Raw genomic sequence first — 26,958 nt, forward strand, 5'->3', positions numbered from 1 at the left:
GCTGAGGTGTTGGAGACACAGGGGGGAGGAACGGGGGGGAGAGGAGGAGGGCGGTAATACGATGCTTCCTTCTGGTTGGCTGAGACATGATTTTACCTTGAGTTTCCTTTAAACGTTGAGGAATTCATTGCGTCACATCTCGCACTGTCTTTAAGTTTTTTTTATTTAACAGTCTGCTGAAGTAAAAGTGAGGATTCAAACAGTTGAACAGACACAAAATGATTTCTGAGAAGTGATGGCCTGTCTGTTTGTTTTCTCTCCCTGCAGCACTGGTTTGGATCGTCATCATCGCCACACCAACCCTCTGCATGTGCTGCTCCACTTCTTGACCAGTATGTCCACTGTCCCTCCTCTGCACATGTCCAAATCATTTCAGCTTTGTCTCTGTTTGTCTCCAAACCCCACAGCTGGTCGTGTCCCTCTGATGTACTTCTAATTCTGTCCATCCTGCTCACTCCCAGTGAAACCTGAACATCTTCAACTAGGCCTCTTGTTTTTCATCAGTACCACTGTCTACAAATCATACATCACAGCAGGTCCCACTCCCATCTTGTAACCTTTGCTTTCACTCTTACTGCTATCCTTCTGTCTAAAATCACTTATCTTCACCCACTCCACTCTGCCTGCACTCTTCTTCACCTCTCTTGTGCACTGCTTTGGCTGGTCTTTAAACTCATCTGGGGCGGCAGCATCTCTGCTGGGGACAGGAAGAGACTGAACAGGCTGATCCGAAGGGCCAGCTCTGTTCTAGGATGCCCTCTGGACCCAGTGGAGGTGGTGAGTGACAGGAGAATGGTGGCTAAGCGGTCATCCCTGTTGGACAACATCTTCCACCCCATGCAGCAGACTCTGACAGCACTGAGCAGCTCCTTCAGTGGGAGACTGCAGCACCCACGGTGTGGGACGGAGAGATTTCGCAGGTCTTTCCTCCCCACTGCTGTCAGACTCCATAATAAAGACTTTTGCAGCTGATCAAACACACAAACCCACACATGTGCAATAAGACTGCTATATGTGCAATTCTTCTGACAAAGTTGTATTTTTGTATTTTCCTACTCAGTTGTATATAGTATTTGTATTTGTATTTTATTCTATTGTATATAGTATTTTATTGTATTGTATTGTATTTTATTGCATTCCAGTGTTTTCTAATTTCTGCTACATAACTTTGCACTTTTGCTGTAACAAAACAAATTTCCCACCAGTGGGACTAATAAAGGTCATCTTATCTTATCTTATCTTATCTTATCCTCTTCAGTGCTCCTTGCATCTTCACTGTCTTCCTCTCATTCACACACATGAATTCTGTCTTGCCTCTACTGACTTTCATTCCTCTTCTCTGCAGAGCATACCTCCACCTCTCCAGGGTCTCCTTCACCTGCTTCCTACTCTCTCTACAGACCACATCTGTGAACATCAGAGTCCACAGAGACTCCTGCCTGACCTCATCTGTCAGCCTGTTCATCATCACTGCAAACAAGAATGGGCGATCCCTGATGCAGTCCCACCCCCACCTTCAACCCATCTGTCACTCCACTGCACACCTCACCGCTGTCTTGCTGCCCTCATACATGTCCGGCATCACCCTCATATACTTCTTTGCCACTGCTGACTTCCTCATGCAGTATCACACTTCCTGTCTCAGCATCCTATCATCTACTTCCACAAAGACACAGCGAGGCTCCTTCTGACCTGCTCCGTATTTCTCCATCAACACTCTCAAAGCAAACGTCACGTTTGTCGGAATCTTTCCCAACATGAAGCCTCGATTCAGTAACTCCCATATCATCCCACTCTCTGAGTCGCACTGGATGATAAAGCTAATCAGATAAATGTTAAACACATGCATGTTGGTGAATTTCTCAGGAACTTCTGTTTAATTCAAGGTGGAGTGAACTGCTTTGGTTTTTCCCTTTTATGAACTGAAAAACGAAACGCCTGTGGCTCAGGATGTAGAGTGGGTCGGTGGTTTGATTCCCGTCTCCTCCAGTTTGTGTGTTGAAATAAATCGGAGGAAGCCGCTGCACTGAATCGCCCCCGACACTGTGTGAGTGTGTGCGAATGTTCAAAGTGCTTACTCATAGAAAAAACACTTGTGCAATTTGTTAAATGAGGCTTGTAGTAAAAATCATTTTGAGTTCTTAAAAGTGCTGTACAAGTACCAATCCATTTACCATCAAACTCATGTAACTCATGGCCATTCATCATAAAAAAAACTGCCCCTGTCTGAAGCAGTCATCAATGAGTAATACTTGAGAATTTTTCCAAGTAAGTCTTCTGCTTTCTTCAGGGAAGAAAACTGAGTCTGTACCTTCTCAGTCTCTCCTAAAAGCCAGGCACCATCTACAGTCATGGTAAAAATACATCTTTTATATCAGGACATATACATACATTCAAAATGTCACATTACATCACGTCCTTCTTTATTTACCAAAAGCTAAACCAAATGCAGAAACAGTGTGTAAAAAACCAAATGGTGGGCTGCCCCGGTCTCTGTGGGCCCCGGTCCGGATGGGCCTGGGCCCCTTTGCCCAGAGTGTGGGGGTGCCTACTGGGGTCAGTGGGGGAGCTGGCCCCAGAGAGGGGCCTCTTGCCCCTCCCTTCCTTCCCTCCCCATCTCCAGCTGCCTTCCTCTTCCCGCTCCACCACAATCACCCACACATGCAGGGCCTTGGGGTGCAGGTGTGCAGGTGAGGCATCTCCCCCCCTGTCCCCTTCTGGCCACCTGTGCCTCAATTTTATCCCACAACTTAAACATTCACATTACTCACACTCTCATAACACATACATATAGGACCTTGGGGGTGGGCATGCCACACAGCATCCAGAAGACCATCAGGGAATAAAACCTCACCTCTGGCGTCGTTGCCCACCTCTCAATTTTAAATACATGTATACATTGAGGGCTAGCAGGAGGGGCTATGCGCTTACCTGCTGCTCTCTGGCAGGTAGCGCCATGCCCTCCCTCCTTTTAAATGCACCTTAGAACACACATGCATCAACACTACGTGTTGACATATGAGCGGGCGGAGGGAGGCTTGGAGTCTTCACACACCCCTGTTCTCTGTTGCCCGTTGGGGCGGGGGGGCTGGGAGGAGGAGTTGGCCATCCGATTGGGGTCTGGAATGTGGGGCCTCCCTGCACTGAGTTGGGAGTGGTCTGCTTGTCTGGATATTCGTATCTGTGTGTGGCCATTTGTCTGTGTTTATATGTCAGGTCGGGTATCAGACGCCACCTCACTTGGGACATCTCAGGCCCTCCAAGGTATGGAGGCCTATCTCCCCCCACCACTCTGACTGCCAGTGGCTGATGCCCTCAGACATCGATGAATTGGTGGTTCTTGGTGTCCGGAGCTATGCGCTCAGATATGCACCGGCTCACTCCCGGTGGCTGCTTGTCGGGGCCTGGCGCCTGTGGCTCAGTTGGGCCCCTTCAGGGGGTGGGGTGCCCTCGGCCTCTCGGCCTGGGGCTCGGTCCACTCTGGCACAGCTGGCTGCCGGCGGAGCTCACGGGCACGTCACTGCAACCCCGTCTGGCTTCTGCTCCGCGGCTGCTGGGTGACCCCTCATCTGGGACTCTCCTCAGCTCTTTCCGGCAGAGTGGTACGGCTGCCCCTCTGTTGGTCTTCCCTGGTCTCTTGTGCTCTGAGAGTCTCTGGATGTCTGGAGCCTGGATCTCCTCCATGCCTGCTTCATGCCCTGGAGGACGGGGCTGTGGCCCCCCCACACCCTCTAGCAGATCATGACATGAAGGAACCTTTTGAATACAAGCGCGCTCACATTCACAGGTGTACACACGGGTGCTCACAGACACAAACTTTTTTGGCTCCTACCTCAAAGCACACTGTGTGCTGTCGATCCTACATGCTGCACAATAACGTTTAATATTTAGTATTTACTGTTATATTCACATAGATCATCGCGATGATGTTGTTTATTATATTGTCCCTTATGTAACATCTGAAAATAAAATTAAATAAACAATAAAAACAAAGGTCAATCAAATGGATCAATACGACAAGGCCGGGATGGTCCACTTGGTAAAGTAAATCCGTTGGGCATCTTTCTTGGCCTTTAGACAATAATTCTGATGGCAAAAGAACCAAACGGGACAGGCGGGGGACAGTTTGTTTGCATTCATTTATGCACGGCTCTCTTGAGGTCCCGCCACAGCATTTCAGTCGGGTTGATGTCTGGACTTTGACTGGGCCGTTGCAACACTTTGATTCTTTTTCAGCACGTCTGTTGGAGATTTGCTGCTGTGCTTGGGATCACTGTCCTCTTTCAAGTAACAATCTGAGCTGAGCTTCAGCCGTCGATCAGACTCTAGAATACTTTGGCATACAGAAGAGTTCACGGTCAACAACAGGTCGTGTGGCAGCAAAACAAACCTGAAACATCCCCCCTCCACCGTCACGTTGACCGTTGGTATGAGGTGTAGGTGCTGATATGCTGTGTTTGGAGTTCCCCAGATGTGATGCTTTGCATTACAGCCAAACGTCTGTCAGAAGGACGTTGTTACAGAACTGTGGCCGTACTGCCATCTTCTTTTTAGAGAGGTTTTTTCCTGCAACGCTTACAAACAGCCGATGCTTGTTCAGTCTTTTTCTGATTACTTTAATGCTTAACATGCTAACCGAGGCCTGTAGAGCCTGAGATGTAGCACTTGAATTTTTGCAGTTCCTTTGAGCATTGCACGGCCTGACTTTGGGATGAATTGGTCGTCATGTTCAATCAAAGCTTGAGGCATTGTGTTAATACACACCTCAATTCTACCCTCTCGTTTCCCGAAGCAGTAAGGCTGTGTGTAGTTTTCCATTGGATTCCTTAGAAAACTTTTTGCACAGGTCCTGTTTAAAGATGACTCCACGATGACTCATAAATGCATCTGAAAACATTATGTGTATGTAAATCAATTTATTGCAAGAAGATCACTGGGAACAAGGTGAAGGTGTCCATCTGTCCCTGCCCAGAGCTCCTCATCAACAAAAATGAGGATTTACAAACAAGTTAACAGACATGAGCATAAAATGACAAGAATTAGCTGAAACTAAGTGCTGTAGGCCTACATCCTAAATACTGTATATATCTCAAATATAACTGCTCATCAGAAGTTATTCCAACACCTGCGTTTATGATAGCATATTCCTCCTGATATGTACAGCATAATCAAGACAGTGCCTTTAAGATGTTGCATTAAAATTACACACAAAATAATCAGAACTATGAAAGAGGCATGCAAAACCGAACAGTATATGTCACTACGTAGCCTACCTGAAAATATCCCCCCACACACCCAAAGCGCAGCCTCGCTGAAGGCATAGCGCAGCTCTACAGCGCCATCCTGTGACTGCAGGACGCTTTGAATTGATCAGATTCAAGAACTGAAATAAAAAGTCCACATTTTCTTTGAACACATGCTGAAACAATGTGACCATAATGTTCTAACAGTGGTGCTCAAATACGCAGAGAAGAACAGCCACGAGCCTCAAATACAAGAGACGGCACAGTAATTGAAGCACTGTTGTGAAAGTTCAAAGTCTGGTGTTTTTCCTGAAAAGAAATCCGTTACATCTGCATCTCATCCCTAATTTAACACGTGAGGGCGACATATCAGAACATGTGAGGGGTTTGTAAAGGCTGACATTTCCATCCTTTGTCTCCAAATCCACTGTGTTTAAACTAATATAAATGCAACATTTCCAAACTATACAAAACTTATAAATTATAAAGTTCTATTCTTAAATATAAACAACATCAAGTCAGTTTCCAGTACTTAGATTATATATTAGGTACAGTACATTGTACACAGCTTCCACTGAAATCACTGTACACGATCCAAAAGGCTGAAACTGGAGGTCAGACGTGATCTTCGAATAAATTAATTCATAAATAAATCACGATTACGTCTTCCCAGTTACATCCTCGGCATGCTTTGCATCTGCTCCAGATTGTGGCACGCGCTCACTCACGCACACACACACACAAACACGCTGTGCATTCGACTCTTAAGTCCAAATCTACAAGTTCGGCTAATCTAAAAATACTTTTGGCTTTAAGAAATAACGTTACACTCGACTGAGACTAAAAGCTAACTTTTCAATAAAGTACGAGACGTCTACCGCCTACAGGGAAGTTTAACTTCAGTAGTTACATGTTTACCTGCAGACGCTTTGCAATAGAATATTAAAAGAAATAAATCTCTAATCCATAAAGTGACGGTGCTGGATGTCAGTTCCAGGTAGATCCCTTTCATTGTGTGGGAAAATTTAAAGCCCACATCTACTCAGGTACGACAAACAAAACAAAACAGCCAAGAGCAGACTTTATGTGATAAATATCTCTGTGACAGTGCAAAGCTAGAGCTGTGGCTGTTACAGCATGCTGTGTGGGCTGGAAGGAGACATGTTGAAGCATTTTGAGCCTAAAGGAAAACACAGAATATTTCGGCTTTGCAAGACCGATCCAGTTGTGCATAAGAGGATTCCACACAAAAGCTGATAGAAGTACTTCTAATATATACACAGAAAGCCAGTTTTTGCTTAAAAATTACTTAATCGTGTGCTTTATATCCAAACTTGTAGAAAGAGTAACAAACAATCCAGCTAAAAATCGCTGACTTCTCTCTTTTCTCGCCTCAGTCAGTCAGTTACAGTAGCAGCTTGTTCACCAACAGTAGCCTAATTGTCGGCGTTAATACAGTTAAGTTCACTCCAGCCAACGTTTTGGTTCATTATACATGATTGGCAGCAATCCCGCCGCTGGCACTTTCTCTTCGCACCTCCAGAAAATAACCCCAAAACATCCGACGTCCTTCTGTCCGCCACTCGTGTGTATTGCACCAAATATAAATCATACAGAACTCTATTTTTCTATTAAGTAATAGGTAGGACTTTGTTTGGAGGTGCCATGAAACTGGAAGCCAGGTGAGGTTCCCCCATCAGCCAGAGGAAGAATTAGTAGAAGAAGAAGAAGAAGAAGAGGAGAAGGTGGGAGGGTCAGTGGATGTCTCTGCACATGGGGAGGTTGACGAAAGTGAAAACGTTGAACTCGATGAGGACGGAGAAGGACAGAAAGATGGCGTACAAGATGAGGCAGGCCAAGCCCAGTCGCCAGTCCAGAGTCCACTTGTTCAAATGGACGCCGAGGACCTGAACGAAGAAGACACGATTAGAGACACACCGCACAAAGATAAGAAGAGTGGATGCAACTATGAAACAATTCCTGACTTAAAAGAGCTACAATGCAAAGCCTTTATTGGTTTGTCCGGACCTCCCAGGAACAGTCGGTCCAGCTCAAGTCCAGCTGTTTACTTCAGGTCATGTTTCAGTTTTAGGTATTTGCACTTCTTTGCATACTTATATACATCTGACAGCCTTCATTCAGTTTTCTGAAATTCCCGCGTTTGTCGATACGTCAAACTAGGTGTTTTATGTGGCTGCAAGTGAACTTGCTCTTCCTCTTGTCTAAATATACTAATTTCAAACCTGTGGTTGACATAGGAGTGTGTGCAACTTGTTTAAACCTCATGTCAGCCGTGCGCTGTCTTTACCCCAGGGCAGGGAAACATAAGTTAAAGCTGTGAGGGACGCCTTCATATCATTGCTCCACAAGTCTGTGCATTCAAAAATGTTAGCTGCAGAAATCTGTGACTTACTGTGAAGAATACTGAGGCCAGTAGGAGTGCCACGGAGTATATGAGTCCTCTGCTGTTAAGTTCGATCTGAAGAAACAGAGAAAGAGGCGCATTTTCACATCATTTTCACCAATGACTTTAAAATGCAGTTTTTTTGTTTTATTCTAAAGTGTAATGAGACAAATAACACCGTCTCAGTTCACGGTGATGCAGTTTGGTGACAAACAAAGTCTCATTGTTTATGAACTCATTTCTGCTCCAGCAGACGCTCCTCCAGCGGAGCAGGGAACACTCACGATGGAGCCCGTCTCGATGCAGAGCGTTTGCAGCGCCCAGGGCAGACCCAGACCCACCAGGATGTCAAACACATTACTGCCTATGGAGTTGGAGATGGCCATGTCTCCCAGACCTGAGGTGAGGAGAGAAACACTGTCAAAGTCTGTGTTCAGTCGGGAGACAAAGCGATTACGACAAGCAAAACTCTGCTGTGCGACGCTGGACTTCTTATGTGAACGTACCTTGCCGCGCCACTATGACACTAGCCATGCAGTCTGGGACGCTGGTGCCCGCTGCGAGGAAGGTGATGCCCATGATGACGTCAGGGATGCCGAGAGTAAAGCCAATCACAGTCACCTGAGAACAGACAGACATCGTCTCAAGAGACACTCTCTGGGAATTCCTCCTTACGCAGGGCGGTAAGATAAATGAATCAATTCTGAGAGTTTCCCTCTGTTTCTGCACTTAATCGAAGGATGTGTGTGTTTTCCATAATGACAGCTGTGTGTCAGTGTTAGAAACGACTCACTATTTATAGACATTTTTGTATCAAATCTACGAGGTTCTGGCTGGACTGTGAATGTAAATATTAATGTGAACTTTTATGTATATAGATGAAAACACATTTGTGATGTTTATCACAAACAGATTGAATGCAATTAGCGACTTGACCCCATTCAGTTCCAAACCGTGGACAGATTGTCTCCATCTCCAAGGCAATGAGGCTGAAAGTTAACTGCAGATGGCTGAAACAATTTTGGCCGTGTTGCCGTCTCCCAACCAGTGTTTTCTCTAGTGTGACTGCAGCATTACATAAGTCAAAAGGATGAAATCATTTAGACGTTTCTAAAAACACAGTTTTAATAGTCTTGAAAGAAACTGTCTCCATGTTTAGAGGGAAAGGATCAGGAGGTGGTTGAGCAAGCCTGACTGGACTCACCATCCACACCATGATGTACGAGAGGCCGGCGATCCAGATGGTGGCTGTGAAGAAGGAGACCATGAACCACCTCTCCCAGCGGCGCTTGCCACAGTTGGGCACCGTGAAGAACAGAAGCAGGGACAACGGCCACATGATCAGCCACTTGAGCTTGTTACACACACCCGCTGGAATGAATAAGATGTAGTCAGGGTTTAACGTTACACGATGCTAAAATGAACATTTGCTGAGAGCCAGATCGTCTCATGTACCTGGAACTTTAAAGGGCACCAGGGGGCCCTCTTTGTCATCCTCTTCCTCTCCTTCCTCGTCATTCTCATTGTTCTCGTTGTCCTCATTTTCATTCTCCGTCTCATTCTCCAGCCGCTGAAGTCTGCACCTCCCGTTCACACCCTGCTCGACTCCGCCCATCCCATTCTCTAGGCCCCGCCTCCCTTGCGCCCTGGCTGCAGACTCAGAGTCACCATTCGTGATGCGATTGACTCGAGTCTCCGTGGTGTTGATCAGTCTTTGTCTCTGGAACATTAAAACAATCATTTGGACACTTTGCATTGCTCTCGTGAATTATTTTGTCATTATGCATAAAATACAAAACAGGAAAATATTTCTCTGAGGTAGAAATAAATATTCTTTCCAACTGTGGTTGTTTCCTTTGGATTTAAGCTGAAACTTCAGTCTGCAGCAGACAGGTGTCTGAGATATCCAAAAGACAATTAGCATTCATTCCACGTCTTATTTCATCTTCTGCTAAACCCAGACCCAATTATTTGGTTTGTATTTATGCTAAGACTCTGGATTTGGGCAATTTTTCAGGCTAACTTTAGTTGACAAATTTATATTTCTCCTAAGTATGTGAGGAGCATCTGAAACCACACATCCAAGAATAGTTCAGTGTGTAAGTACCTCATTGATCAGCATCCGAGAGGCCATGGTGAGCCGGGTTCTCGGGGAGAAATGACTGGTGATCATGATCCTCATGCCGGCCTCAGAGAAAGACAGCTGGTGGGGGTAGGCAGACAGCAACTCATCCACCATCAGCACAGACGGCGTGCAGTGGAAGTTCGCTAAAAAATAAAAAACAGAAAAATACGTTTGAGCCGATAAAACATTAAATATAAAATCTCGCTGGATTGGAAAATCTTAGCTGTTGTTTGTAAAACACACAGTATGGAGGCACAGTGAAGTACAAGCCTGGAGTCATATCTGCACAGACAGCAAGTTGCATCATTGCCTCAACCCAACCCCCCAAAAATTAATTCATTAATTAATTATATCTCTCCATCCACTGATTTTCTCTGGCTTATCCAAGTCCAGGTCAACCATCCAAGCAGAAATGCCCAGACATCCCTCTCTGCAGCCCCCTTTTCCAAGTCTTCTAGGAGATAATGAGACATTCCTAAACTGAGAAACATAATCTCCCCATGGTCTCCTGGGTCTCCACCAATGCTTCCTCATGGTTTATAATGACTGGAACACCTCGCCCAGGGGGCATAGTTCAATAAAGCCAAGGGAAGTACATCATTGGCAAACAAGTAGAGATGACATTCTGAGACCACCAAACCCATAAAAGTCTTAAAAGTTATGAAGAGAATCTTGGACAAAGGGCAGGAACAAGCCTGACTTATTGCTGCTAATGCAGATTAAGCTCTCTTGTACAGGGGCTGAATGTTGGGAAGTATGGTGGTCAAATTCCTTTTCCAAGTCCATAAAGCACATGTAGGCTGGTTGGTGAAACTCCCACACACCCTCAAATATCTCCAAGAGAATAAAGAGCTGGTCGACTCCATCACCAGGATGAAAACAGCATTGTTTCTTCTGAATGCAGGATTCGACTTCCCTCACCAGTGCCCTGAAAGTCTATGCCAGGTCTATGTCTACAGCTGAGGAGTGTGATCCCTCTACTGTTGGAACACCACCAGTTTGTCGAGGGCACTGTCCCTGACGTCATTGCAAAGCTGCAGAGATACGTCCACGAGAACGGCATCAAAATCCTTAAGGAGCCTCGAGATAAACGCAAAACCAAAGATCAGATCAGGTCCAACCTAACCTGGAAAAAATGCAGGTTCTGCACATGAATATGAATCAATAGCTATTATAAAATCATGCCGATATAAAATCATGCTCATTGGGTGGGAAAAGGGGGAAAATTACTGTCCAGGAAGACATTTTGTGAGCATTTCCTTGAAACTGTTTTGCCCAGTAACAAGTGAGGAGGGCGACTGTTTCTCACTGGGGCAGCATTCAGAGTATCAGGTGCAAAACGAGCTGACAGAGCAGGCTGTGCCAGCATCTTGCAGTCCTCTCTTCTGTTGTTCTCAAGCTGTAACTTATTTTTGAGGGCAGAGAGAAAGCTGCAGACGGCAAACAAAACGGCTGACTCTTTGACATTCCTAGCATCCAAAGCAACTCTCAAGCTCTTAAAGAGACACGCCGGGAAGGCTACTGGGTTGCTTATTTGGTTGGAGAAGGTAAATGAATTCAGTTTACCAGTTTATTCAAACTTCTCTGCAAACGTCTTTACGCTGGCTTGTTTCCTGGATGGAAAGAAGCTCGGTGTTCAAACAGAGGGTCATAATCACCGAATACAAAATCTTAGAGTCTGCACAAGTAGTCCTTTGGTACTGTCCTCACCCTTTGCCTGCTTAACACACAGCAGAATCAAAATAGAAGGAAAGTGCTCCTGCGGCTTTTATATTTATGCAAATTTCAGTGTGCAGAGATGAACAACTGCAACCCACTGAGACACTTTAGAGGACAAGCAGAAGAGGCTCTGATACCTTTTTTAAGCAGGACTGCAGTGGCGTCACACGTGACGTCCTCCAGATCAGTGCTTCCCGTGAGCCCATTGGCCAGATTCACCGAGCCTTTCTTTCGACGGTCGAAGTAGCGATGGGCCCGGCCGTTGAACCTGGCAGTAACAAACGATGACAGACTCAGTAAATCACTGCAACCAGCTGTTTAACTCTCTGAAGCTGACACTCACTTCATGATGAGGATGTAGACCGCATACATCAGGATCAGGACAAGAGATTCCCACCTGCACACAAACACAAGCAAAAGGTTTCACAGTCACTCTTTCCATTTCAAAAGCTCAGTCATATATATTTAGAGTTTTATGGTAAATGTCAATACGCACCAGCACACCTGCTCATCGTAGATGAACTAAAGATGCAAAGACAAAGAGGACACAAGGGGGTCATTAGGTGGAGGAAGTACGTGGGAGTTTAATTAAATCCTGCAGTTCAGCATCTCTGCCGCTAGGGGGCAGACCCAGCTAAGAGCTCAAATCTACAAAAGGGTCCAAATTAAAGATTGTTGTGTTACAGCCAAAATAGTAAACAATGCCAAAAGAAACAAATGGAATATGACACTGACAAATACAAATATAATACATTTAAAAGTTATGTAAAAAGTTGAAATATCATACACCACGGGGCTAAAATTTATGAAGGATAGAAAAGCACTGAAAAAAAGTTCTTTGCAGTAGCTGTACTCTGGTTTATTAACAGTAAACATTTAATATGTACAACCCTTAGACTGATTTTATGAAGTTTTATAAAGATGCCCTGTAAATATAAAATGATAACTATTTAAAAGTATAATAATAAGTTATTGGATCATTAATATGAGGATGTGGAGCAGGGCGTTATTATTCTACAGCTTCAGCTACTCAGTTACAGTTTTATGTAACTGATGTTAGTTACATATCAGTTGTTAAACCATTTCTGCACCGATAACTAAAAAATATGAATTTTGTTTTCATGCTTTTTATGCAAGGTTCTGCATCTGTGCAGAACAGCTCAGTTCAGTTATTTGTAAATGAATATGCAAACCTGCATTTAAGGGACATGATGTGTGACATCACAGTCTCTCTGGTTTCTGTTTATTGGCCAATCACTGAGCAGGCTTTGGTTGCATGCAGGTAAAGAGTCCTTCGGGAGAGTCACAGTTGCTGGAAACCATCGGCTAATCCAATGTATAATTTAATATCAATAGCTTTTTAATAACTAATCTGTAGTCACGAATATCATCCAGTAAGACTCTTTCACAGCGTCGACACACAAAGCTGTTTGTAAAGTGTGCATAATGATTATTTCATGCAAACAGAACACATGCAAACATGTTTAAACGAAATACTGCGATCTCTAGAAGTTCTCTGATGACTCTGCAATAGTCGGCCTCATCACTGATGGGGACGACAAGGAGTACAGAGGACTGACTCAAGACTTTGTGGACTGGTGCCAGCTGAACTACCTCCAGATCAACGCCAGTAAAACCAAGGAACTGGTGGTAGACTTCCGCAGGCACAAGCATTCTCCACTGCAACCACTGAACATCCAAGGTATGGAGATTGAGGCTGTGGACAGCTACAGGTACCTTGGTGTTCATCTGAACAATAGACTGGACTGGACTCATAACTCAGACGCCCTCTACAGGAAAGGGCAGAGCAGGCTGTACCTGCTGCGGAGACTCAGGTCGTTTGGAGTGGAGGGCCCACTCCTGAAGACCTTCTATGACTCTGTGGTGGCTTCTGCTATCTTTTATGGTGTGGTCTGCTGGGGCGGCAGCATCTCTGCTGGGGACAGGAAGAGACTGAACAGGGTGATCCGAAGGGCCAGCTCTGTTCTGGGATGCCCTCTGGACCCAGTGGAGGTGGTGAGTGACAGGAGAACGGCGGCTAAGCTGTCATCCCTGATGGACAACATCTCCCACCCCATGCAGCAGACTGTGACAGCACTGAGCAGCTCCTTCAGTGGGAGACTGCGGCACCCACGGTGTGGGACGGAGAGATTTCGCAGGTCTTTCCTCCCCACTGCTGTCAGACTCCATAATAAAGACTTTAACTGATCCAGCACACACATCCATACATATGCAATAATACTAAGTGCAATAATCCTTTCTGTCATCGTTGTATTTTTACTCAGTTGTATATAGTATTTGTATTCTATTTTTATCTTATTGTATATTTATTTTATTGTATTCTACTGTATATAGTATTTTATTCTATTCTGTACAGTTGTGTACTGTATTTATTCTTATTGTATTCTAATTTTTGCCTCATAACTTTTGCACTGTCCACTTCCTGCTGTGACAAAACAAATTTCCCATGTGTGGGACTAATAAAGGTTATCTTATCTTATCTTATTATTGGTCTTCTTCTTACTATTAATTGTTTTTTTTAATTTTTTGTCATTATTTACAGATTTTTTGTTTGTTTGCATTTTGATGAGATCATTTAAATCCCTACAAAAATCCCAAAGGAGCCTCTATGGGCTGTAAGCTTGATTTCATTAGCAATCATGCCCTCCTCCCTCTGCTTAGATTAATAAAGGTTTATTTGCATCAGGTCTGAAAAGCTGTCGTAGGAGAGTTATGGTCTCTTAAGACATCACGTGGCCTAAATGCATTTTAGATGCATGGCCTCTGAAGCCACATCAGTCCTGGAGAAACTGCCTCCAACAGCACCGTCTATGCTACTCAAAGATGGCAAAGTAAAACTGTATAACAACATTAATTCGGTAACATAGTTAATTGTAATAGTAATCACAGATTAGCTTAAAAAATGCAATGTCTGCTGTGAGTTTCTCGCCCTGGTCTGAGAGCTCAGCGGTGTTTAAACATCTTTTTTGTGTTGGTGCTCCTTGTTGGACAGAAACACTCATGTCGCACCTTTTCTTTCTTTTTCTTTGATCCACATTCTGTGTCTCAGGTGAAACAACATTCGCCTCCTCGGTTACTGCAGACCAAGCCTTGTTTTTTGTTTTAAAAAGAAAACCGTCCCACCTGAGGACACCCATCTACTTTCCTCCTGTTTTGGTTTCTTTGCTCAGTTTATTTTTTCGTTAGAAATAAAAATATCTAAAAAGCAAATTGTTCAGATTAGCTAATATAAACATGTTGGACAGGAAGAAACAAAGAGGCCCATTCCCTTTAAACGTGAGAGACACTCCAGTTTATTCTACTGTACAGGAAACATAAGTCAGCCACTGGTTTCCCACATTAACATGCAAGTGTTATTTCATTGCTGTAGTTCATTGAGGTAAGGCTAATTTAGTTTTCAACATATCATCATACTTCGAATAACTAATATTGTTTTGTATAATCTTTAAAGTAACAAATAGATGCAATGGAGTCAAAAGATCAATATTTCCCCACAAAAAGTTGCACAAAAGTTGACTTGAAACTATGCAGTACTTGAGTAAGCATACATCCTACCACTCCATTGCCTTTGTGCATTGCATTGTGGGAGAGAAACCTACACTTAAAGCTACACTGCTGAGGTAGAAAGTGCAAATGTGTAGTGACTGTAAAGCTGCTAACTATGACCTGCCCTGTAAATTGGCTCAGTAAGTGACTGCATGAGTGCCTCTTCCTGCACTTACTCCACACTTGATCATGTGAACTGTGCATCTACACGTGACTCTGCAGTATAAGCTCTTACCGCAATGAGGGCAGTGACAGAAAACGTGTAATAAATCGAATCTCGGAGTAGAGCCCAGTGAGACAGCTTCACCGCCTGTGAGGGGAAAAAAGGAAAACTGAGAGATAAGCACACTGAAAGTATCCCGCATCAGTTTCTGCTCTCGTACAGAAACACTCAGCCTTCTGACATCATTACCATACTGATGTAAACACAGGAGGTCTTAAGTTAACCTTTTGAATCACAGCCACTGAAAAAGGCAATTGCAGGTTAGCATCCTACATAGAAAAAGAGCCGCTGTGTTTACCGACTTTATGTAATCAGATATAACGCAGGGGCCCACGATGCCGTGACTAACGCTGTAACACGCTCCCACACAGCGCTCACTGTATATATAAGTGGAGGGTCAGGGGGTCACATCTTGAATGTGCCACTCCCAGCTGTGGAATCGTAAAGTTGGATCCCAACAAAATGTTTGCTTTTACTGGGTTTGACTTTGTAGAAGGAACCTGCTACAAACATCTAGCTAAAGGTAAGCAGCGGCGAGGTGCACTGGGTGGAACCGAAGATGATTTCACTGCCCCCTCCGAGCCCCCTCCGAGCTCCATCCCAGTGCCTGTCTTTCCCCCTCATTATCCAAGTATGATTACATAATCCACAATCTGGGATTGCATCACTGTTTGGAGTCCAGCACATATATTTTTCAGAGCAGAGAGCTTATCCTTGTACTTTGCTCATTTCCATGTCCCAGGCATGTCAGATAGCATCAGAGAGAGGCTGCTCTACGTGATGCTATCTCTGTATCTCATGTAAAATACACAAAACCAGTGAGGTAAAGTAGAAAAAAGATACAAACAGCCTCTTGTAATCACACTGACATGATGTTTTAAATGTGTCTGAGCAAGGCGGGGAATTAAAAGAAACAAACAAAAATACAAAAGCTCCAGAAAAGAATCAAATATAAAACACAAGCGTGATTCCTGATTTGTTCGTTTTCATCATGTTTATCTCCTGACATTACAGCGTTTTAATATTTACTTTGAAATGATGCAGAATATGTATAAAAATGAACTCCCCGCTAAGCGTGCCACAGCTAACATCTGTGACATTAAAGCTCAAACGAACAGCGTGCACTCCTCGCATAAACATGAATTCACCCTCTACCACTCTGTGGTTGCTCGGTATTTAAAGGTGACATTAGGCCGCCGGTTGCGCGCTGTGAAAATGCCACCGGGTCAGCAGCGAGCTCAGCCAGTGTAACGCTGCTATGACATCATACCTGGCCGGCGAAGAAGCCACACACGCCGATGATGCAGAGGATGTTGAAGACGGCTGAGCCCACGATGGTCCCGACGCCGACGTCGCCACGGGTGATAAAAACTCCTGCAGGGAGAGTGAGCCAACACACACACACACACACACACACACACACACACACACACACACACACACGATGAGGTCCACCGAGAGCAGAGCACACGTAGCATCTGCAGTGGTGACAAACAGATGTCACACAACTGTCAAAGTACTTGACTCAAACACACGTGCCAGCAGAGGGGTGCGTGTCCCAGCGCTGCACTTTATGTTAACGATAGAGAGAAAGCATCACTGTGGACCTGTTATACTTTCCCTTACTCTCTGACGATGATACATTTCAAATTCTAATTCTTTTGAGCCAAAAGCCAAAGCTTCACAGTGCTACAAACACTCGGATTCATACGTTTTTCCTGCTCTATCTATTTGTATCTGTACAGAGAGGGGATGTCAGCCATTTAGAAGAAAGCAGGTTTAAAACAGAGGAGCTAAGGTTAACCTGAACACTGCACCAAGGCCCAATAACAGATAAATAAGGATTATTTCAAACTGTGAATCAAGCAAAGCTACTCTAGTAGAGTCTTAGAGTAAAACTATAAAGCTGGAAATGAGCTGAATATGTCACCTTGAACTTAAACAAAATAAAGCATGTTAAACACATTTGGCACATTTACATATTTATAACATATTTATAACTTATTGCAGCTAAATTTAACAGTACCCTTCACCCACCAGTAACACTGTATTTGCCATTAAGTGATTCTGAATATTTAAAGCCATGTTCACTGCATGTGTCTTGGGATAAAAGCATTCAAAGCCATGGCTGCTGCCTGCCTAAAGCAGCACTGCAGCTCCAGCTGTCAGAGTTAGAGCAGAGGATGTAGACTGATGGAGGGATGGGCGTAGAAATGTTGTACCTATGATGGATGTGAAGAGCTCCGGAGCCGAGCTGCCAGCGGCCATAAAGGTTGCACCTGCGACGTCCTCGCTGAGATTGAGACGCTGAGAAGGAACAGATCGGAAGATTAAGAAAATTTCAACAGGGAAAAAGGTGCAGTTTCAAAATCCAGACAAGACTGAAGGATTTTAGAAAAATTTTGGGAGAATAAATAAATGTAACTAATTTGGGCTAATGAGTAAATACACAGAGTCTGGTTGTTTATTTCTCAATCAAATACAGAAAAAAGGGTCTCTGCTACTGGCAAAAGAAAACATGTTTTTACAAAAAAGAGTCTAAAAAACAGAAAAATATTCCTGTTTGGCAAACATGACGATTCATATTCAAAGAGTGAGTCGGATATTCTGCTATTTTTATGCTGGCGAAGTACATTAAAGTCTTAAAACAGAGAAAGAAAACTCCTTATCAGGATAAAAACTGGCATAAACAACTTTCTTTCTTTCTTCTGCGAGGACAAAGACAGTATCAGTGCTGATGAGTTCCTTTTTCTGGGAGATGGGAAAAGCACTTAATAAAAATGAAATAGAGTTCAAATGTGTTTGTCAAAGCAAATACGCCAGCAATAAACATCCAGCTCTGAATATCAGTATCTGTGGTTCATCTGAAACTGTAACTCTTTAAATTTCTTGACTCTTCAACATAAGTTCCCCAGCTGAGTGACTATATTTTGAAAATCTTGATTAATACCTCACATAACTTCTCCAGGGAGGGGACGAAGTAGTCATCGCAGACGACGGCCAGAGCGCAAAACATGTATATGGTCTGTGAAGAGACAGAAAGAGCCTTAAACATTACAGTGAAGGAGAAACACTGTGCTTTATGTGATTTGATCTATTTAAACTGGACAGCAACAAGAGATGTTGTTATTCTGCATCAAACAAATTCCAGAATGGTACAAGAAAGAATACCTTTCTGCTTAAATTTATATGTAAATTACCCTAAAAATAAGTCACAGATCTCGGCCCATGACAATTCAGTGGAGTCCATTAACAGATCGGACATTAAACATTCAGGAAACACATACAGCAGGCCCACACGCTTAACTTTTTAAAACAGGGAAGTTAGTTTTCTCTCCTGAAGCATGCTGGCATAAAAAAAAAAAAATTCCAGGTCTGGAAGTTTGCAACCAAAACATGACCTCTGACCTTGTAAATGTAACCGAGCTGTTTGATGCTTAGTAAAGACGCTGGATTTGTGATTCCTTCTAAGCTTTTACTGTGTAGCTGAGCAGACATTACATGCAAACAGCTTGACTCTGGGGGCAAAGACTGGGCCGTTAGACATTTTTCTTACTGCGTACATGCACTGTGCACTCTATGAACAGCTATGAGAAACCCCCATTATTCAACAATAGTAGTCAGCCAAAGCTAATATAGTTATTTATAGACATGCTTAAATTCAGCCTAATTCTAAAACCAAGAGGAAATCAGAAGTTATTTTTTTAATTGTTTTTTTAAAAAGATTTTTATGGTTATTCTGCTCTTTTCAACTATAATTTATTTGTCTCTCCTTTATGGTACCAGCAATATCTTAGTCACTGCAAAAGAGACTAAAGTGCAAACATATGGATTTAATCAGTGAGTAGTAATCTGCATAATATATAATCTATTTCTATAACATAGTAAATCTACAAAGGGAACTTAAGTATTATGCAGATGGACTGGATAGCCAACCAATCACAGCAGATGGCCCCGCCCCTCCCTGAGCCTGGTTCTGCTGGAGGTTTCTTCCTGTTAAAAGGGAGTTTTTCCTTCCCACTGTCGCCAAAGTGCTGCTCACAGGGGGTCATATGATTGTTGGGTTTTTCTCTGTATCTATTATTGTACGATCTACTGTACAATAAGACACTTGAGGCGACTGTTGTGATTTGGCGCTGTATAAATAAAACTGAATTGAACTGAAAATAGAACTCAGCTTATAATGAATAATAGTTAATAAAAATAAATCAAACCTGTATCCACAATAAGTTTCAGATTATTGCAACAATAAAATACGAGTTCATCGTCTGCAAATAGATTAAAATTACCTTAAGAAGAGTCACCATAAGAAGAAATATACATAATAGACCGAATACTGAATACTGCCAGCTTTACACATGAAAACATGTTTGAATAACACAGAAAAAATATTTGACAAAAAAAGCTGAAAAACGTTAAATTAAACCCTAAACATAAAAATTCCATTACAAACACACAGATCACATCATCTTAAAAAGAATAAACCCAAAACTCTGAACATGAATTCTTGTTGATCACGTGCAGCATACGTTACATCAGTGATCTGGATTAAAAGGCAGCCTGTGACACTGAAAACTGTCATATTAGATGTTACATCAACTTCTCTGGCATCACATAATAGATCCAACACAAAGAAATGGAGACGGGGTGGAGATCAAAGACAGGTGGCGATGATCAAAAGCACTAGTGATGACAGAGTGACTGCTAATGTGTGAACAAAGGAGAAACGCTCTCACACACTGCAATAACAAAACCTTTACAGTTAGACCGACGCGGGAGTGATCACGCTCTTCGTGCCCGGAGATCAGTCACATTTCACCGAGCAACCACAAACTCAACTTCCTGATTCTGACAGCAGGTGAGAGCGAGCACGTTATGTGTTTGAGTGCCAAAAGCAAAAGGTCAGAGGTCACATGTAATCCTGCTAACTGGGTTTAACACAGATTTAGAGCTGAGGTAGAGGGTGGGAGAAAGCGTCTTCAGCCACAGAGACGTATGCTGACTGCACACTTGTTTCTATGTGTGCACGTGTGAATTGAGTCGAGGAAGTCCTTCAGTCCGAGCTTGTGTTTGTGTTTTTTCGGAGAAGTGATGATCCCAGCGCTAACGAGCTGTGCGGGACTGGAGAGTGAGTCAGCAGCACAGCTGCTGGGAGAGAAGTTGGGAGCAAGATACTGCGATTAAAAAAAACAAAAAAAAATTTAAACTGAAGCATGAACAAAGCATGCTTCCATTTTTAAAAACCACAAATACTCATGGTCAATTATAGCTTTCCCAGTTCAGCTTCACTTATGGCTGCATCACACGGAAATGTGAGGGAAAAGACAGCAGTGTTTAAATCTGCATCCCTCTGTGGTCAACCTGAGTCGCAGGATGGCCTGGAATAAAATTTAACTTCAGCATTTACAAGCACTGTGCAGAGAGTATCTGCACAGAGGAGCAGCTGCATGTTTTCCAAAATGTCACAATTTGAGCTTCATGCTCAATATTTCATATTTTTAAACAGGTAAATGGTTAATGAAGGAGATCGCAGGGCGTTTCACAAAGTCACAAGCACAGGAAAATCCGAGCTTTTAAAGTTTCTACTGAAGAAAATATCAAAGTGAATCACAGCCAACGACTAAGGCGAGTTTAAGGCCTTTGAGTTTGTTTGTCCAGCATCTATGATCACTCGTGACTTCAGGAGAGATCCATGTGTAGCTTGTAATTTCTGGGCTGAAAAACATATTTAATCTTTTTCGAAACTGTAACCACGTCTATTTTACACCCAGTCTAAGTGTAACAATCTAGAGACAAATCTTTTTCTCTATAACCTCTATAAACTGCGCCATTTTCATGCCCGTGATGTGGAGAAACAGAAACAAGCACTGGCATCTTGGATCTCTGATCATTCAATGGAGAAAGCTCAACAAATGCGTTTTGGGTAAACTTTGAAGAGTCTTATTCCCATGTGACTGGTGACTCCTCAGAACAAGTTAAAAGGTCTCCTTTTACCTAGAATTTGGCATCAGGCTCATCTTCTAGCTGTGATTCCTTTCATAAAAGTCATTTTCTAATATATTGATTTTAAGTTTCGAGTTGATCTGCTGCTTTTTTCAACAGAACGTAATGAATTCAAAGACTAATAATAATAAAGTCAAAGACTGAACCAAGAAAAAAAAAAAAAAAAAAAAAAAAGCAAACAGCTTGGACTGAGTTTTGTGACCAAATGAGAGACGTGGATTTGTGGTTGTAAAACTGACTCACTTGGTTTAAGGCCAACATTAGAAGAGACTGCCCAGCTTTGGAGAGCTAAACTTTTGCCTCTAATTGTTTTTTGAAGGACTCGTTGTCAATGCCAAACAGGGCAAATGTGGACTTTTTGTCACGTGTCTTTACAAATACGTTGCAAACGGAAACAAGAGCATCTTTGTATACTCAGCTCACAGACTCTTCTAGATCCAAATAAACTTCTGGGTTTAAGTGCTCGACGGGTTCCTGTAGGATGTTGAGAGGATATCCAAGGCTTGGTGAAAGGCCAAGTTGAGATCAAGTCTGGAAAAACCTCGTAAACTCACCTTGAGTTAGGACTATTTACTATTCCCAGGCTCGGCAAAGTAATCCATCCGAAAACTTCCTGGAAACCCACTTTGTCCCACTTTGGGTAAGTCAAATGCATAAATTGCATGTCATACTTCAGACACACACAATCACAGTCTGAACATTTCTTATTTTGTTTTAAAGGCAGCCTGTTACAGCAGCGTTTTATTCTCAGCTGCAGGGCACGATTGTCCTCCCGCTGTACACAGAAAAAAGCACAATGACATCAGCTATGAAAGGACACTGAACATTATTTTAAAGGTTAAAAAAAATAGATGGAGCTTATATTCACCTGCTATTTTGCACTGATTTCTAAACACCCAAGCATCCCAGTAAAGGTTCTGCAGCAGCTCAGAGGGTGGCTGCAAAGTGAGACACGGCAAACGCTTCATTGTTTAGTCCTGCGGAGATGCTGCAGGAGCTTCCATTATGATGAAACCCCTCAGAGACCATCAGCACAATGCAACATGGATCATCGCGTGCTCAAACATTCTGCATGCTTTGTCGCTCACGCCACAGCGATGAAAGAAAGGCCCCATCATAGTTTGGGCCTCGCATGGTGACCTCTGCTGGGTCCCACTGCAAAGGCTGTGTGTTTGTTGAATTGCCGGATGGGAAAAGACTCGGCTGGCACTGAGCTGCAGCTCAGTCTGGAATGCTGTAATCCAAACACCAAAGATATTTCCAATTGCTTTGATTTATATTTGGTGGCATGGCTCTTTTCTGGGAGGAGAACCGGGGACAGAGATGGTTGCAAATCAGCTTGCAAAGGTGCATCTGCAACTGTGAGCAGGCTAAAGCAGCTTAAACTGTGGGCCTTATATGAGAGTTTGCAGTCAGATGTGTAGAAGCCATCAGCTGATATGAGATTGACTTTGAACTAACCCTGAGTTAGTTTATTAGCATGGCAAAGTTACACCAGTGGTTAGCACTTCTGCCTCAGTTTGAAGAGTTGGTGGAAATGTGGAAAAGGAGAGATGTTCTTTATATTTTCAATCAAATTTAGATGTAAATGGGTGTTTTTCTTCTTTTTAGCTTGAATTTTTTTAAACCTCAGCATTTTCAGGCAGTATCGGTTAGACAAATGGTAGAGCCGTCCTTTCAGTGGGTTTTCAGCATCGCCATTATTTAACCCACTGGGCTGTGATGGGCGGCAGGTCTTCTAAAACAATGTGCATTTTGTTTCCATGTGTTCATGAAAATGAAGGCTTTGGATGCACAAACCATCTGGGAATTTTTGGATGAGTAAGTAAAATCTCAAACGTGGATACAGGGGAACGGATGCAGAGCTGTGTTGGTGAAGGCAAACTTACACACAGGACATGCAAGGCCACGGCTCCTTCTGTCCTCTCTTTGTTCGTGAACAGGTCCGTAGGGAACTCGTGCAGAGCTGCAAGAGACAGAAAGCCAGGATCAGGACACTTCATACAGTAACGCTCAGTGGGTTTTATCAGAGGATGCTGCACAGAACACGTTTCCAATGCTCTGCAGAAGCTTAAACTCGGTCCCTTCCAGAGAGTTACTTTGTCATGGCTCGGCTGTGTGGCAGGCAGGAGGAGGACCCAAAATGCAAAACTCACACACACGGGGATGAACTCAAAAAGCAGCTTTATTGCTGACAAAAGATAATAGGAGATACAAAACTAAACTGGGAAAAACTAACATAAAGCTCACCAGGAAACACGGGGGAATCACACACAGCATGAGGGAGAACACGACGCCGAACAGAGGGAGACTCAGACAGAAATACACAGAGGGTAAACGAGGAAAGTGGGCACACACGGGGAACACAGGTGACACTGATAATCATAACGAGACAGGGCGGGGTGAACTGAACATGACATGTACAGGCACCGAGGTTCAGACAGGAGGAGAGAGAGCACGGGGAAACACAGACATAACGGGCTGGGGAAACATGAAACAACCACAAAGGGAGACGAGGGCTCATAAATACATAGAGGGCACACAGGGGGGAGAGAGAGCACGGGGAGAACTTAGACATAATGGGCAGGGGAAACATGGAATAAAACATAAGGAGAGACGAGGGCTCACAGATACACAGAGGGGCACACAGGGGGTAAAAGCCATGAAGGGAAAACACTTAGGGAACAACACAACAGGGCAACTCAGAAAACATGGCCTAAATAAGGAACGAAATACAAAAATACAAGGAACTAAGAATACTGGGCCCACATGGCCCAGGACCATGACATACTTAAACTTAAACCAAGCATGCGACGACCGTCAAACGGTGTCCTCCCAGGCACTGCGTACGAGTACCCTTCCTCAGAGAGAAGAGTGAAATGGAAAACAGTAGGAGGACGAAGAGAGGGCAAAGAGGAGAGAGCATCGTAAAAATAGAGCACGGGATATTTAAGGTACAGCAAGTGGGATGGAGAGCAAAGAAGAGAGAAAGGGTGATGGGAGTTTAACCACAATGTTTCAGCTTGAGAATGTGAGTACAACGGAGGATCAGCTGTGTGTGAGCACAAGGAAAAGACAGAGAGAACATAAAGGAGGGGGTTTGGCCTTAAAAGGTGGCAGGGGTTATTCCACTGCCTCTCTGTGGCTTCCTCACTGACTCTCTGAGTGACAGGCACTCGGGTGCCGGCGAGAGTCGAGGAAGCTCTCCTTCTCGCCCCTTAAGCGTCGAGTCATCCTTGTCATCATCTCCACCCACACAAACCAGAAGTCACTGCTAACATGTGTTACATATTTCGGAGATAACAGGGGAAGGTTGGACAGCTATCAGGCACAGATTTGGGCTATCAAGTGCTAAGCCACGAGAAATCACAAAACATCAGAAATATTTTACTGATTAGCTTCAAAGAGTCAAGTAAAAAAGCACAGTCCTGTATTTTCATGAGATTTTATTCATGTTTGGTTTTGAATCCCAGAGACCGCATTACATTCCAGCATATGATGATAATATAATAATGGAGAAAATGTACAAATTAGTGCATAAAAAAATCACGAGAATGTTTCAACTACTTGTGATTGGCTGGTTTGCAACAGCTTTGGAATAATAACAGCCAATGTATATTTTATTTATATTGTCTCTGTATTTATATATGTGTGTGTGTGTGTGTGTGTGTGTGTGTGTGTGTGTGTGTGTGTGTGTGTGTGTATATATATATATAATATTCTGTAACTCTGTAACTTCTGTCGGTGCTGTGCTTTTTTGGAAATCGAATTTCCCAGAGGAACCCACCCGAGGGATTAATAAAGTTCTATCTTATCTTATCTTATCTTATCTTATCTTATCTTATCTTATCTTATCTTAACAGGCTGTTTTGGATTGATGTGTGGGTAACTGTAACAGAGGTCAGAAATCCTGACAGTATGATTTCAGCCAGTGTTTAAATAAATCCAACAGGACATCAGATGCTTGTGTTAAAACTGGAAAATGCAAAAGTATCCCACAGCAAGCCTGTATATGGAAGAGGATTAGGGCCACTGGGAAAAAAGAATTCTGACTTTAATCTCATAATTCTGACTTTTTTCAGAATTATGAGAATTATGAGATTAAAGTCAGAATTCTGGCTTTTTTCTCAGAATTCTGACTTTTTTCTCAAAATTATGAGATTAAAGTCAGAATTCTGACTTTTTCCCAGTGGCCCTAATCCTCTTCCGTATGTATATGATCATCTCTGTTATGTGAAATACCTTACAGGGAGTGATCAGCTCAAAGTGTTACCATACAGGGAAACCCTCCTCCAACCTGGGATTTCCACCCCTCGCCAAACCTGCAGCCCCCTCCACACACACACACACACACACACACACACACACACACACACACACACACACACATACACACACACACACACACACACACGCCTCTTTTCTCTGGCTGAGGCTCCGTACACATCCTGGATCCTGATCCGCTCACTCACTCCCTGCTCCCGTTGGCCCACTTCATTCCTGCGTTATTCAGTAAACCTTTGAAACCAGTCAACGGCTGTGTGAGTCTGCTCACTGATCCCAGTAATCCCAGTAAGACAACACTAGAAGGTAGCCGCGATGGTGGGCACATATAACTTTCAGTGATAAATGTCTCAACAGCTTAAAGCTGACATACACCATCAAAGTGCTGCAGAACAGCGCTGGTTAGCAGGGCTGTCATCTGTTTACTTTGCCATCTGCTATCTTAGTGGCCGGCGCTACTGTAAGTACCAGCTCTGAGCACATTAATAACATAATAATACTACATTTAACCAGGCAGTACTTCTGGCACAGACTAGCAAGAGGAGTAATATTTAAATGTCTAGTCGACTACTCGCGTATAGACTTCTGCCTCCTTAAAATTAAATGCATTAAGGGGTCCAGCTCTACCAGACCAATATGGCGACTGTCATGAGGCGTTGTTAAAACGAACAGCAGTAACAGGTGTAGCATCTAAGTCTAACTGTCCATGTTTACAGAGTAAGCAGCTCGAACAGAGTGGGATGCCCTCTGCATCACTGACAGGCTAAAGGTGAAAGAATGAACAAACATGAGAGTCCAGCGTGGTGAGTAGTTTTCTCTTCCTCTTATATGACGCGTTATTTCAGTGCAAAATCGTTCATGTTCATGTTGTAGAGAAGAAATAAGAGCGGGTAGAATAATAAGCGCTTGTTCCCCTGTTTGTTGACCTGATTGTATCCACAGTATATCTGTGGCCACCAGTCCTCGCCTGCACTATGTTCCACTGCCACGACTTCTAAAGTCGAACACAATGCAGAGCTGCCTGTAAAAAGCTACAGAGGCTGCAGAGCAGCAGAGCAGACAGCCATCTCACAGCGACAGCTGGATGTGTTTAATATTTACTATTACAAGCCGGTGTCGGCGAGCTCCAACTCAATCCAGCCGAAAATGCCAGGCGAGTATGTGAGGGGAAACAACAAGCAGCTCTTATGACAGGAATCAGGCTGGAAACGCAGAAGAACAAGAAGTCAACACTTCTGCCTGAATTCAAACTTTCTCAAATGAAAAACAGAAATAGTTCATTATGAAACAATTGAAGACAAAATGCTGAAATAATCTATCAAAACGATTTCTCCTGAAGCATCGGGGGATAAAAGCCAAACAGCTAATTGTTTTTCCGAGAAGCACGAAG

The 26,958-nt window shown here is 43.4% G+C and overlaps 1 protein-coding gene across 1 annotated transcript in view; it reads right to left on the bottom strand.

Annotated features, from left to right (window-relative positions):
• Positions 1-5,411: 5,411 nt before the first annotated feature.
• Positions 5,412-26,958, bottom strand: part of LOC146708532 (sodium/potassium/calcium exchanger 3-like) — a 63,755-nt gene continuing 42,208 nt past the window's right edge. The window contains exons 3-17 of the mRNA XM_085460483.1: positions 23,174-23,250; positions 18,232-18,306; positions 17,504-17,588; positions 16,552-16,655; positions 15,294-15,368; positions 11,988-12,013; positions 11,835-11,888; positions 11,629-11,759; positions 9,755-9,915; positions 9,103-9,367; positions 8,852-9,018; positions 8,154-8,268; positions 7,932-8,044; positions 7,657-7,722; positions 5,412-7,150 (exon numbers count right to left, since the gene is read on the bottom strand). Coding sequence (XP_085316609.1) covers positions 6,998-7,150; positions 7,657-7,722; positions 7,932-8,044; positions 8,154-8,268; positions 8,852-9,018; positions 9,103-9,367; positions 9,755-9,915; positions 11,629-11,759; positions 11,835-11,888; positions 11,988-12,013; positions 15,294-15,368; positions 16,552-16,655; positions 17,504-17,588; positions 18,232-18,306; positions 23,174-23,250 — 1,667 coding nt within the window. The 3' untranslated portion in view covers positions 5,412-6,997. The remainder of the gene's footprint in view (positions 7,151-7,656; positions 7,723-7,931; positions 8,045-8,153; positions 8,269-8,851; positions 9,019-9,102; positions 9,368-9,754; positions 9,916-11,628; positions 11,760-11,834; positions 11,889-11,987; positions 12,014-15,293; positions 15,369-16,551; positions 16,656-17,503; positions 17,589-18,231; positions 18,307-23,173; positions 23,251-26,958) is intronic.

Source organism: Copadichromis virginalis, linkage group LG6 (assembly GCF_057382275.1).
Source record: "Copadichromis virginalis isolate Kocher_CV1m ecotype Utaka linkage group LG6, C_Virginalis_male_GT1.1, whole genome shotgun sequence".
Taxonomy (NCBI): domain Eukaryota; kingdom Metazoa; phylum Chordata; class Actinopteri; order Cichliformes; family Cichlidae; genus Copadichromis; species Copadichromis virginalis.